The 13,813-nt window shown below is 18.2% G+C and overlaps 4 protein-coding genes across 4 annotated transcripts in view; all 4 read right to left on the bottom strand.

Moving 5' to 3' along the window:
• PGAL8A_00112500 (conserved protein, unknown function) overlaps positions 1 to 2,461 on the bottom strand; it is a gene marked incomplete at both ends in the record, with an annotated part of 2,730 nt that extends 269 nt beyond the window's left edge. The window contains 11 exons of the mRNA XM_028674032.1: positions 244 to 337; positions 450 to 569; positions 682 to 748; positions 875 to 1,093; positions 1,323 to 1,440; positions 1,561 to 1,619; positions 1,778 to 1,831; positions 1,899 to 1,952; positions 2,029 to 2,082; positions 2,184 to 2,243; positions 2,363 to 2,461. Of these exons, the coding sequence (XP_028526241.1) occupies positions 244 to 337; positions 450 to 569; positions 682 to 748; positions 875 to 1,093; positions 1,323 to 1,440; positions 1,561 to 1,619; positions 1,778 to 1,831; positions 1,899 to 1,952; positions 2,029 to 2,082; positions 2,184 to 2,243; positions 2,363 to 2,461 (998 nt within the window). The remainder of the gene's footprint in view (positions 1 to 243; positions 338 to 449; positions 570 to 681; positions 749 to 874; positions 1,094 to 1,322; positions 1,441 to 1,560; positions 1,620 to 1,777; positions 1,832 to 1,898; positions 1,953 to 2,028; positions 2,083 to 2,183; positions 2,244 to 2,362) is intronic.
• A 1,746-nt stretch (positions 2,462 to 4,207) lies between these two features.
• On the bottom strand, positions 4,208 to 6,103 carry PLP4 (perforin like protein 4, putative; the record flags this gene model as incomplete). The annotated part of the gene is made up of 1 exon (XM_028674021.1): positions 4,208 to 6,103. The coding sequence occupies one exon, from the start codon at positions 6,101 to 6,103 to the stop codon at positions 4,208 to 4,210; it is 1,896 nt and encodes a 631-aa protein (XP_028526240.1).
• A 1,231-nt stretch (positions 6,104 to 7,334) lies between these two features.
• On the bottom strand, positions 7,335 to 10,256 carry PGAL8A_00112300 (conserved Plasmodium protein, unknown function; the record flags this gene model as incomplete). Its single annotated transcript, XM_028674010.1, has 1 exon — positions 7,335 to 10,256. One exon carries the CDS (start codon positions 10,254 to 10,256, stop codon positions 7,335 to 7,337), a length of 2,922 nt encoding a protein of 973 aa, XP_028526239.1.
• A 1,302-nt stretch (positions 10,257 to 11,558) lies between these two features.
• Positions 11,559 to 13,448, bottom strand: PLP5 (perforin like protein 5, putative; the record flags this gene model as incomplete). Its single annotated transcript, XM_028673999.1, has 1 exon — positions 11,559 to 13,448. One exon carries the CDS (start codon positions 13,446 to 13,448, stop codon positions 11,559 to 11,561), a length of 1,890 nt encoding a protein of 629 aa, XP_028526238.1.
• Between the last annotated feature and the right edge of the window lie 365 nt (positions 13,449 to 13,813).

The raw sequence follows: 13,813 nt of genomic DNA, 5'->3' as shown, positions 1-13,813 counted from the left end.
TTATAGATAAAGTAATAATAATTATTCATCTTTATGAAATTACAAATTTTTATAAATTATATACAGTAAAAATTTATAAAAATAAACTAAATTAAAAAAAGAAATTTTAAAATAAAATATATTTTTTTCACGAATATATTTATATATAAGGAAATTATTCTCTTTATAATATTTTAAAAAATAAAATAATAAAATTGAAAAAATATAATATATATATGTATATATTTTGAAATATTCAAAAACCTATGATTTAATATTTCAACCCTTTTTGAAATATCTAAATATTTTCTAAAATATTCATAAGTATCAGTAAAATCGTCATGGTCCCAAAATATCTCTAAAATGAGAATAAAAAAAAAATATATATAATTCTGATTTTATTTTTTTTTTTTTTTTTTTTTTTGAATATATTAATCATTAAGATGTTATAAAAAGATGGTTTTTAAAACCTGGTGTGTCTAGCATGTCTGTATTCATATTTATATAAAATCTATTAACAAATAATTCTCCAATTTTTTTGCTTATATCATTTTTTTTTAATTGAATCTTCCCTGTTCTAGCTAAGCATTCTTTTAAAATATAAAAAATTATTAAATATATATATTTATATAATATATATGACAATAAAAAAAAAAAAAAAAATCTTTAGATTTAATAATAATCTTAAAAAAATAAAATTACCTGGTATACCCTTTGTTTTATCGATGGTATCATCAACCACATTTTCAAAATACGATAACTTTACACTCTTAAATAAATACAATCATATTTAGATATATATATATATATATAAAAAAAAAAAAAAAGCAATTTTATTTTTTTAAGGTTATAACTAATAAAACACATATTTTTAATTATTCATAATTATTTTTACTTGTGCAAAAGCATATGAATAACTTAATTTTTCAAAAATGTCCTTTGTGTAAATATAAATTATATCATTCTTTATCTTAAAAGAACATTCAGGCATATCTTTATTTTTAGAATCACTTAAATCATTAGGAATGCTCATAATATAAAACATACTGTCTAATTCATTATTGTTTTCTGTATATGCTTCACTTAAGTAATCTTTTAAGTTCATAAACAAAATCTAAAAAGATAAAAAAAGTACATAAATTATTAAAAAAAAAAAAAAATTTTATAAAGATAACAATAATAAAAATCGTCTTCATAATTTTTTAAACTAATAAATAAAAAATTATTCTTAAAAATTTAATTTATTGTATACAGTTCTATTAATACCAACAAAAAAAAAAAAAAAAAAAAAATAGAAAAAAGAAAAGAAAAGAAAAGAAAAGAAATGATTTTAATTTAGTTACTTCTTTCTCTTTTATATTAAAATCCCATAGAACGATACAACCAAAACGAAATAAAAAAAAAATTTTTTTTTGTTCAAATGCAGAACAAAATATTACTTCGCTATATACTTTTTTTATTCTAAAAAAAAAAAAAAGAATAATTAATAATATTTATATATATATATAAATGTTTAAAACTACAGTTAAATGAAATAAACATTTTTTTAATTCTTCAAATATTTTTTTTTTTTTTTTTTACTTGATAAAATCACTATTTATATTATATGTTTTAAAATCTTTTATGAAAGCTGAAAAATGCTAAAATTATAAAATTTTTAAATATTAATTTTTTTTTAAATGTTTCAAATATACAATAAAAATGTCATAAAAATTATATATATGTATTATAAAAATAAATTTTTTTGAAGTAGCTTAATGTCATTATAATACAATATAGAATTAAGTATGTGAATTACAAAATCTGTTCCCAAACAGCAGGCAATAACAATTCCAGTTGGTTCAATATTTTTCTAAATTAAAAATGAATATATAATATTTTAAAAATAATTACATAATTTTTAGAAATCATATGTTTACCTTTTTTTTTAAAATGTCTAATTCATTCTGCTTATCAATTGGTAATTCAAGTTTCTGAAAATTATAAAAAAAAATTTATTATTCTAATATTAAAAAAAAGTTTATATATTAATATATTTATTTATTTAACTTTTTGAAGAGTATTTCCCAAAATTGACAGAGGTTTTGTCTTATCTAAAATATTCTATTAATCAATATAAATTACAAAAAAAAAAAAAAAAATTACTTCAAAAATATAACTATATATTTTATATAAATTTATAAACATTTAATCTATAATTTTACTAAATTGTGCTTAAATCTTCTATTTTCTTTTCTAAAATATTTAGATGATAAGGTGTTTTCCTATAAAAAAAAAAAAAAAAAAAAGAATTAATAATTTTTAAAACATTAAAAATGTAAAATGTTATAAGAAATAATTAATATAATAAGTGAAATGAGTAATAATTATGTATTTATATTACATTTTCCGATGATGAATTATTTTGGCCATTGTACCTTATGTGTAATTTATCGTTTTTTTCATCTTCATCTTTTAATTGATCTTTAAAAAGTACATACATATTATTACAACATATAAATATTACTTAAAGCACTTCTTTTTATTATTACAAAAAAATTAATATATTATCATTTTATAAATATAATTATATATATACATATTATATATATACGTATATATATTTACATTTTAAATTCTATAAAAATATAAATATATGTGTATATATATTTACTATGTATGCATATTTTACTTTAGTTTTTTTTTTATTTTTTTTTATCTTTTTTCTTTATTTTAAAATAAAAAAAAAAAAAAAAAATAGCATTTGGGTTCATGCTACAAGAGTAGAGGATTTTTTTTTTTTTTTTTTTTTTTTTCACTTCGTGCATCATTTAATTATTTTACAATAATGCAGGAATTTTTTTAGTTTTCATATTTATATATTTTTTTAAATACTTGTAAAATATTTATGAAAATATGTAAATTTTAGAAAACATTTTAATTAAAATTTTCTTCTTTTTTTACTTTTTATATTGTTGTTAATACAAAAGAAATTATGTTTTTTATATTTTATTTTTTGTTGTGAACATTTATTATGTTCGTTTTGTAATTTTTAAAAATAAGGCTTTGTTTAATAAAACAAAATACACTTCGTATAAGTTGTATACATATATATATATATATGTATATACAACATTAATAAATATTTAACATTTTCTAATAGAGGAAAAACGCTAGTATTTTTTTCATTATACTTTATAACCTTCTCAGAAGATTGAAAAATAATAAAATTTTAGAATTAATACTTATATTAATAGTAAAGTACTAGAAATATAAGTTACATGAGTTTTATATGTGTGTCTAGATTATACAATTTTTTCACTAATAATAAAAATAGAAATTTAAAAGTATTAATATTTTTATATTTCTTTAATTTTTTGTTTTAAAATTTTAAATAAATGTAATATATATATACCTTAAAAGAGATTAATTTTTATTATGTCTGTCTTATTTTTTTTTCTTTAATATAATTATTAAAAATCGTTTTTGATTGTTAAAAAATATAAATATAAAAACTTTCAATAAATTATAATTATTTCCTTCCTATAACTTTTAATTATCAAAATTTGAAAAAGTAATATTACATATAACAAGAGATTTATATATTTTTTCCTCCTCTTTTTTTTAGTGTTTAATTCATAATTATATTTAATCAATCTAAAAATAACCTAAAAGGATTTAGGAAACATTTTTTTTTTTTTTTTTATTAAAAGGTATATCAAACTTTAATAGTTACATAAAAAAAGGAAAAACAAAATTTTAAACATATGAAAATCTAAAAAATACGTTATAATAATGACATTTAATAAATAAAATAAAAATATAATATATAAAATAAAATAAAATAAATAAATAAATAAAAAAATAAATAAGTCAAATTAAATGATTAAAACTAAAACCTTATAAAATATTCTTTTAAATATGTCATAAAATCAAAAAAAAAAAAAAAAAAACACACGCACACATATATAAATAACAAACATATAATGTATCTATTAAAAATTAATATTAATTAAATGCATAAACTAAATAAAAATAAATTAAAATAAACTAAGAGAATATAATAAAACATTCTTCTCATAACTCATATGAAATATATGAATATAATTTAGAAAGAAGTCTAATAACTCTGTTAATATTTTTAAATCCATATTATTATTTAAATTGGATACTTTAGACTTATACTTCTTTTTTTTTTTACGAGAAAATGCTTATAAAAGTACATTTATATTAATATCTTATTAGTTTTTCATTGATATTTAAATTTTCTTTTTTGATTTCCATCATATCTGCATAATAGAAACATTCCAACATAATATTTTTCATTTTTATTATTTATTTTACTAATGCAAAATTTCGAGTTAGGGCTACATGAAGATGCTTTTACTTTTTCTAGATCCTTATCAAAAGAAAAAGTAAAACCTAAAAAAATATTGTCATATTTATTTATATAGATATCGGAGCAACTTCCACTTACATCGGTAGTTACATTTTTTTCAGAAATATATGTTACTTGTAAGGATGTAATAGTACGAAAAGACAATGGTACACAGAATCCCCACAATAAATAATCCGAATTATTTTTAGTTTTATCTATAGAACATTTACTATCACCAACGTTACATGGTTTAACCTTTATTTTTTCTAAATTTTCTTTCTTTTTTAGTTTCATTTTAAATCCAAATGCTAAGGTGTTTCCTTCAGAGCATTTTATATCTAATGAATTTTCTTTTGAACTTACACTCTCTTTGTAAATAGTTTCAAATTTTATAAAATTATGTTTTACACAATACATCCAACCAAAACTGATAATATTATCATTTTTAGTTGTATATGAGCATGAAATATCATATTCTCCTTTATTATGACATGGATGAATTTTTAGTCTTGGTTCTTCATTTTTAAGATTCTTTAGCTTTTCAGAAGTGTCATAAGAAAAAATAAACCCAGTACTTTTAATATAGCCAATGGGACAGCTTAAAATTAAAGATCCTTTACCTGATCCTGTAATTTGTTTTCCTTCTGAAAAAACATCTGTTATATTTTGAGAGAGATACAAATTTTCTTTATCTGTTCCATATAGGTTACTATAATATAATAATGCAATGTTATAAGATTCCTTCTTATTTTTACGTATAAAGGAACTTAATGAAACTAAATCAAGATAAACAGGAACATAATTGGAGTAAATGGAATTTTTCCAAATTTCATATGTTAGTTCATTCCATTTTTCATCAAAAAAGTTGCCTCCCCTAATATCTAAATTCATTTCTTTCGTATTTTGAATTTTTTTTTTTATTAAATCATGTTTTCTACTTATTTTCATCTTAAGGATATCTTGCAATACTAATGGTGCTTTAAATATATTTAAATATGTAACATTTCCAATATAATATTTATATTTATATATATTTATTTCTTCTGATTTTTCCATTGTAATTTCTAGTGAATTAAATGATTTTCCTCCAAAATGAGCTGATATTAATAAATGCGTTCCATATTTTTGAAAAAATTCAATCCATGGTTTTATGGTATTTAAACAATGTTCATTGGAAGAATCATAAAGATATAATATTTTTGAGCATTTATTTTCTTTTTTTTTTGATAAAACAGGTAATTTTTCTGTATCTAATAAAAAATCTTTATTCATAGTTTTTGTAGATTCTCCTAAATTAAGTGTGGCATAACTGTGTAAACATGTATTTTGTACTACTGCATATTTTTTTTTCTTTATCTCTAAATCTATAAAATAATTTGAATATGGCATAGATGCTGAAAAGGGTCTTATATTTGCATCCAGATCATCAATATTTATGTTTTCCATTGCTAGATCCATTACATCATTAATGCCTTTTATAACTTTTAAATATTCATCTTTTTTGCAAGCAACATTTTGTATCACATTTATAGTGTTCCTTGTATCAAATATTACTTCTCTAAATCCAGGATCTTCTATAAGTTCGTTATTTGGTAATGGATATCCAAACAAAATATCATATCCTTTTCCTATATATTTGCTAAATATTTCATTCTTGGAATTATTTGTTTCATTTTTTACGTCATAACAAAAAATAGAAGGAAATATATAAAAAAAAAACAAGCATATCCATGTTGTAAAAATATGGATGTTTAAACTATATTTCATTTTAAAAGCATAAATTTTATTAACATTGAAAAATAAAAGATATATAAGATATGTATATATTAAAACTTATATATTTAATAAAATTACCTTTAAATTATTTGATAATAAGCATCTCAAAAAAAAAAAAAAAAAAATGATATCATAGCTAGTAATAAACGAAGATAAGAAGAAAAAAAACACTATACTTTTTTAATACTTAGATACATTAATACATTTGTATAAAAAGTAATTTTTAATGAATGTTCAAACTTTGTCTCAAAAACATGTTTACAGAACAAACTTTTAACTTAGAAAAAGAAAATACAAAAGTATGGTTTGTTTTTTACACAAGAAAGTAATTCTAAAATAATTTTAAGATATAATGTAAAACTATTCTATAAGCTTCTTTAGCTTTTATTTATTAATAGATGTCTTTTTTTTTTTTTTTTTTTCTCCTTTGAAGTAAAATACAACTATTTTTTCATTTATAACAAAAAAATTTAAGTGAACTCATATAGAATAAATAATTTCCTTAAAAATATATTACATTTTAGCCTTAAAATATAGCTAACCATAAAAAAATATGACTTGTTAATAAAAAATTAATAATATATGCATATATATATATTATCGCCTTATGTGTGTAACAAATTTAAATTATTTTAGTTATATCATTAATATTTATAAGTTCAATTGTTATCCTTTTCTTTAAGTTATTATAATGATTTTCGTTTAACTACATATTTTTATAGTTATTATTTAAACTATATATATAATATCTTATTTCGCTCAAAACTTTTGATTTAAACAATTTTAAAAAAAAAATAAAATAATGTTTGTGTTTTATTATTAATATAATCCTTATGTAAACTAACAGGTTCATATTCATAAAAATAAAAAAGTAGTACATTAATGTAAAATCAATTTGAAAATTTTTAAATAGTAAATTATATATTTTATGATTTAAAATCTACATAATTTTTAGTTTTCTTTATTATTATTAATTATTTTTTAATAGTTACACAAATACATGTTTAAAAAATAATCCATAATTATAAAAATTAGAATGTTAACATGTTCTTCAAATAATATATATATGTGAATAAATAAGCAAAATATAGAATTGAAACACTGAAAGTATTAGAAAAGTGACTTATTATTTTAACATAAAATAATAAAATACACGCAAAGAAAAAATTAAAAAAAATTAACAATAGTAACAGAATCATTTATAATTTATTATTTTATAATTTCATAAATTAAGTAAATTTACAAAAAATTGCTTTTTTTTTTCCAAGTTCATATTTTTCCAAATTTTGAAGGGTATTAAATGTACATCATTAAAAAATATTTTAAAATATTGTAATTGAGCTATAGCTGGTTTTGTTAAAAATTTGGTATCAAATATGCTCGATATATCACTTGAATTTAAGTCAGTTTGTAATTTATTTATTGTAGTAAAATAATAATTTTTCGTTCCATATAAGATAGCCATTTTATTATTATCTTTCAAATTTTTTACAAATATATAGTGAGTATATAGAAAAATTGAGTTTTTATTTGTTGTATCGATAAATTTAAAGTAGTAATTTCTTTGTTTTATACTCTGTAGTATTTCATAAATTTCTCTTAGTGAATTTTGGTGGTAAATCATTTCTCTTTTCATGTGTTCACTTTCTATGAAATCACTGGATTTTTGAAATAACCCTAAAAAATAAGTAGATATATAATAATTATTGACTGGAATTTTTTTTAAAAATAAGTTGCTTACGTCTGTAGAATATATTAAAGGAAAAAACTTTTTAAGCATACAATTATTGCTACTATCTTTTTTTTTTATTTTTTCAACTCTTTTGAAAATGTCTATTATATATTTAGTATCGAAATTATATAAATTGGCTTCCTCCTTTCTTAAATAATAATAATGATATACGAACTCTGTGATAAATGTTAGTATGATTGTTGTATACATATCTATCTCTATTTGCATATCTTTTATTTTTTTCAAATTTTTATCATATTTATATTCATGGTTAATAATTTTTTTTTTTTCTAATTTTTTATTTTTTAAAGAAACTAAAATATTTTCTTTCTTATTAAAATTAATGGTATCATTTGTATGTATGTTTCTAGAATTCTCTTTTCCGTGAATATTTTTATCAAATTTTATTAAATATGGATCAAAAAAGCAAAAAAATTGTTGTATATTTAGATATAATTTACTTGTTAAAAAACTATCATAATTATTGTTTATTAATATGAAATAACAGCAAGAATATATCATATATTTTAGTTCATCCAATTCTAATTTATCACTATTACTTTGAATAATAAACATACTTTTTAAGCAATTATAAACTAATTCTTCATCATTTATTGACATAAAATTCATTATTTGAATGATATCAAATAAATTTTTTAAACTTATGTTACATAATTTATAATGTTTTGTATTTTTTAAGTATCCTTTCATTAAATTATAATTTGTAGTATCACTACAACTAGAAAGAAATTTTGTTAATTTGATTTTTAATAAACAGAAAATTGGCTTGCATATTATATTTTGTTGAGTGAAAATTTTTAATAGAAAAATTAGGTGGTTCATACCAAAACTTGAGGAGAAATATAAAATTTTTTGATTTAAAAAAATTCTAAAATATTTTGAAAAAGGAATAAAATTATTCATAAAAAATAATAATTTAAGAAAATCATTTGATGTATAAGTTGATATAGTTCTGGGTAATGATACTAAAATTTTCGTTATTAGAGAATTATCATTATAATTAAAAAAAGATAGAACATTTAAACAATCTAATAATACATTAGTTTTATATTGACTTAAATTTTTTTTTATATTGTCTATTAAATTTTTAAATAAGAAACTATTAAAATAGTTCAAATTTTTTAGTGATATTAAAATAGAACTTATTTCCAACGGTTTTAAATAATTACTTCTTAGAATTATAATCCTTAATATGCTATTATATATGCAAATATGTTTGTACCCATATTTTGACAAAATAAATAAATGCTTGTGAATTTGCTTTGTAAAATAATATAGGTTTCTATTTTTATAAAATAAATTATTCAACATCTTTCTTTTATTTTCTGTAATTATACTTTTAAATTTTTTATCACTATTTTGATTTTCTAACATTTTCGTTATATTTTCCATTTTGTCATATTTTGACTCCTGTGATATTTTAATCATTAAATTTTCTTTTTTATTATTTTTATTCTCAACTAAATTTTTATTTTTCTCATTTAGAATATAACACAACAAAATATTTGCATGATTAGCATAAAAATGAGAAATAAAGTTCATTACAGTTTCATTATACAAATTATTCTTCGCTAAAAAGTAACCTATATTAAAATAATCCATAAATTTGAACTTATTTATATTTAAATTTATATAATAATTTACATTTTTTTCAAATTTATTCGTAATAAGAAGTGGTACATTTAAAATATCTATTAAGCAAATAAACTCATTAATATGCATACTCATTAAATTGGCATCATCAAATATTTTGTTAGTAATATGTAATATTAAAAAAGGATTTAACATATTGTTATTTTTATAAATATGCAATATAAATATTAACTCATTTATATTATAACTATTTATGTCTGCAACAATGGTAAACATTAATACTTTTAAGATATAATATTTTGCTTTATTACCACCTAACAAAGAACTGTTTAAATATTTTAATATTTCCCTTTTATTTTTAATTGTTATAATATTTTTTATGTTCTTATATTTAAATATATTTTCATAATCTAGTTCTTCAATATGTATATTCAATTTTGACATGGTTTCCTTTTCAATATTTCTTAAAAATATAGATCTGTTATATTTAATTATTTTTTTTTTTCTTTTTCTTTTTTTTAAAAAGTTTTCTCCACTTTCTCCTGTTGTAATTTCCAACTTATTATTGTTTTCTAAAAATTCATTTAAATTATTAATACAGTCTATTTTTTTATTTTCTTCATTAGAATAGCTACCTCTTTTGTTATTATCGCTATATTTTTTAAAATCATTATTATTTAAAGAATTATCATCATTCCATTTTTTTGGGACATTTATTTTACTTGAGTAATATTTTTTGTTTACTTTTATTAAGATTCTAGTAATTTTTAAAATGATTTTGTTCGCCACTATTACCATTATTACATAATAATTTTATAAAAATTTTAGTTACTATAATTCATCTTATTTTTTATTTACATGTTTTTTTTTCTTTCTCCTTCATCTTATTTAATTCTTTTTTTGAAGTATTTTATTTATAATAGGATAGAGTGTACATATCTATATAATTTTGGTTGTAATAAATGCTATCATCTGTGAATCCTTACATATTATAATACTTTGTAATCTTTTTAAAAAATTATGTAATAACATATATTTAGGAAATATGTTAGACTTATTTTTGAACAAGAAAATAATAAAAAAAAAACATTAAAATTTATTATAAAAAAATTTTATATCATGTACTTCAAAATATTTTCATTTAAATTTAAAACATAAATTGGATAATAACTTTTCTTTATATTTTTATGATTTATATGCTTTTTTTTTTTTTTTTAAATGTTCGTTAAATAATAAACAATTTATTGCAATATATGTAAAATGAAACATCCTAAAAAAAAAAAGATATTTGTTATACAAAAACAATTTAATTTTATTCTTAATTTTGTGGAATTTTGATTTCAATTTATAAGATAGTACATAGATACTTATAGTTTTTTTTATTTTTTATAAAAATTTCTGTAGTTATTTTTCATAATTTTTTTTTTTTCCTTAAGTTTACTTTAAATGATTTCTTATTTGCTTTATTAAATAAAATAACTAAAAAAGGAAAATTTTTATTACCTTTAATTCATAGTAAAATATTTTCATTTAACTTTAAATCTATATTTTTTCTACATATAAAATACCGAATTGTTGAACTATATTAATAAGATGTATTTTTTTTTTTTTCCACTTTATTCTTTATAATTTAGGGAATATTTCATACAAAACAATTAATAAAATTCAATTATATATATTCAAAAAAGAAGAAACATGCAATGAAAAATAACATTAAAAAATAATATTATAATTTATAAAATGTAAAAAAGAAATTATTTTGATTTAAATATAAATATAATAAAATATATGTTATAAAATGTTAATATAGGTTAGCATTGGTAGTAAATATTAGGAATTATAATGAGATTTTAAAAATTCTATTTAAATATTAAGAATTATATTGAAATAATAAAAAAAAATATATATATATATTAAAATTTTAAAAATTACAATAAAACAATAATATTACAAAAAAGTATGAAAATTGAAAATTATTATTAATTATAAAGAATGATTGTTAAAAAATCTGTTAACTAAAATCAATAAGAGTATATAAAAAGTAATCAATTAAAAATATATAATATTACAAAATATATGTCTTTTTCTTATTGTTCATTTTTAAAGAGAAGAACAAATAATATAAATTATAGGAACATGTATTTCTTGGTTATTTATTTCTTTAACACGAATTTTTAAATCACAGACAGAACTTCCAATAGGGCAAATTAAGTAATCAGGAACACTTGATGAAATATAATCAACTGCAAATCCTGCAATAATAAATTTTCCTTTTGAGCATTTTAAACTGATAATAGTAGTATCATTTAAGTAAATTTTCTTGGTATAAGATTTTGATTCTAAAGTTTCTATTAATTTTTTTTTGCTGTTTGGAAAACAATTGATCCAAAGAAAACTTTGTGAATTTTCATCTACATTTTTACTTTTGCAACTTTTTTTATTGCTTTTACATGGTTCAATACTAATATTTGAGCTAATAGATTTTTGAGTTGTAATTGAAAATCCAAAACCTATCTTCATTTGAGGTGGACAAGTTACTTCTCCTTTTCCATTAACTACTTTTTTTATTTGTTTTATTTCGTTAATGTTTTCATAACTACATAAAATCCAACCAAATTCAAAGCTTCTATCATTTTCTATATTTATTCCACTTGAACATTCATTGGAGGATGGGCATATGTGCATTGTAGTATTATCACCGTAAATCTTTTTTTTATTTGTAATGATAAAGCCACTTATAATTTTATCTTCTTTTTTACATTTAGATGATATATTGAAATTTACATTTTTATCTATATATTGGTTCCATTTTTTTATGTACATTCTATACAAGTCTTCCTCACTTTTATCTAACTGGAAATTGTATGGATTATAGTTAGAATAACTTAAATTGGAATAAAACTCTAATGCCTCATAGTATGCAACCTTTCCATCTTTTGAAATAATAAATTCAGCAAAGGGAATAAAAATTAATTTAACTGGCTTAGCTAAGTTTCCTTTTATGGAATCTTCCCATTTTTTATAAGAATTTTGTTTTATAGATTTTTCAAATATTATTTTATTTCCTCCGTTTAACATTAAATCCCTTTCTTTAATATAAATAATTTTTTCTTTGGATATAATAGAACCAAAATATAAGTTAGAATTGCTATTATAAAAAGGGTTTAGTCTTCTCTTGTATAATTTAATTTTATGAGAACTGTATTTTATGTTTTCATTTTCCACATATAAATTATTTATAATTATACCACCAAAATAAGCTTCTGATACTAAATGTGTTCCATATAAATTAAAAAATGTGATCCACGGGGTTATAGTTTTTAAACAATTTTTATTATATTTATTATACTTATAAAATTGAACATTACATTTATATATGTCACCTTTTATATCTTGATAATTATTTCCTAACTCATTCAATGTACTTAAAAAAAATGAATCTAAATCATCACTGATAACTTCATGTAATGAAGCAAAATATTTAGAGCAAATTTTTTTATCTATAATTATTGAATTTCCGTTGTTGATTTTTTCAACTAAGAGTTTATAATAATTAGAAGCATTAAAAGGATAAATTTCAAATTGAGATGGGAATTTATAACTTTTATATTCATTATTTATATCACTTAATTCATTGATTATATTTGGTTTCTTAGAATGCAAACATTTTATTTTTTTGCGTTTTGATACAGTATAATATAATTTCGATTTTTTTTTTTCATCATCTATTAACATATCATCTAATTCTATTTTATCTTTAAGGATATATCTTTTGTATCCCAAATCTGTTACAAATAGCGGATCTCCTAGAGGATTTCCCTTGATAATATCATATGTCATCCCTAAATAGCTAAAAAAATATTTTTTTTCGAAATTTTCGGCATCTTCAGAATAAAAACTTGTATTAAATATATTTATGTTCGAAAGATTGTACACGGTCAAGTGAATCAATAACGCAAAGACAAATAAGGCCGAATATTTTAATCCCATATTTATAGAAAACTTTATATATTTATTTAGGTAAATACATATCACAATATAAAATTTTTGGAAATTTTAGATATATAGAAATATTTTAAATAAAAATATAAATTTTTTTTTTACAAAAATGTTTTATAATTATTTAGAAAAAAATAAACAAAATAATAAATAAATAAACTAAAAAAAAAAGAAAAATATAAGATTACTAAAACGATAAAAATGCTATGAAGATGTATTATATCTTTATTTTATTTCTTTATATAAATCTGATAGTTTTCTGAAAAAGAATATATATATAAACAATGATTTAATTAATGGTAAATCAAAACATAGTAATAAATTTATTTAAAATACAAAAAATATTCTTATTAATT

Source organism: Plasmodium gallinaceum (assembly GCF_900005855.1).
Source record: "Plasmodium gallinaceum strain 8A genome assembly, contig: PGAL8A_v1_63, whole genome shotgun sequence".
In the NCBI taxonomy this organism is placed as follows: Eukaryota; Apicomplexa; class Aconoidasida; order Haemosporida; family Plasmodiidae; genus Plasmodium; species Plasmodium gallinaceum.
Note: the sequence above shows the minus strand (reverse complement) of the source record. Positions and strands in the feature narration are given on the sequence as shown.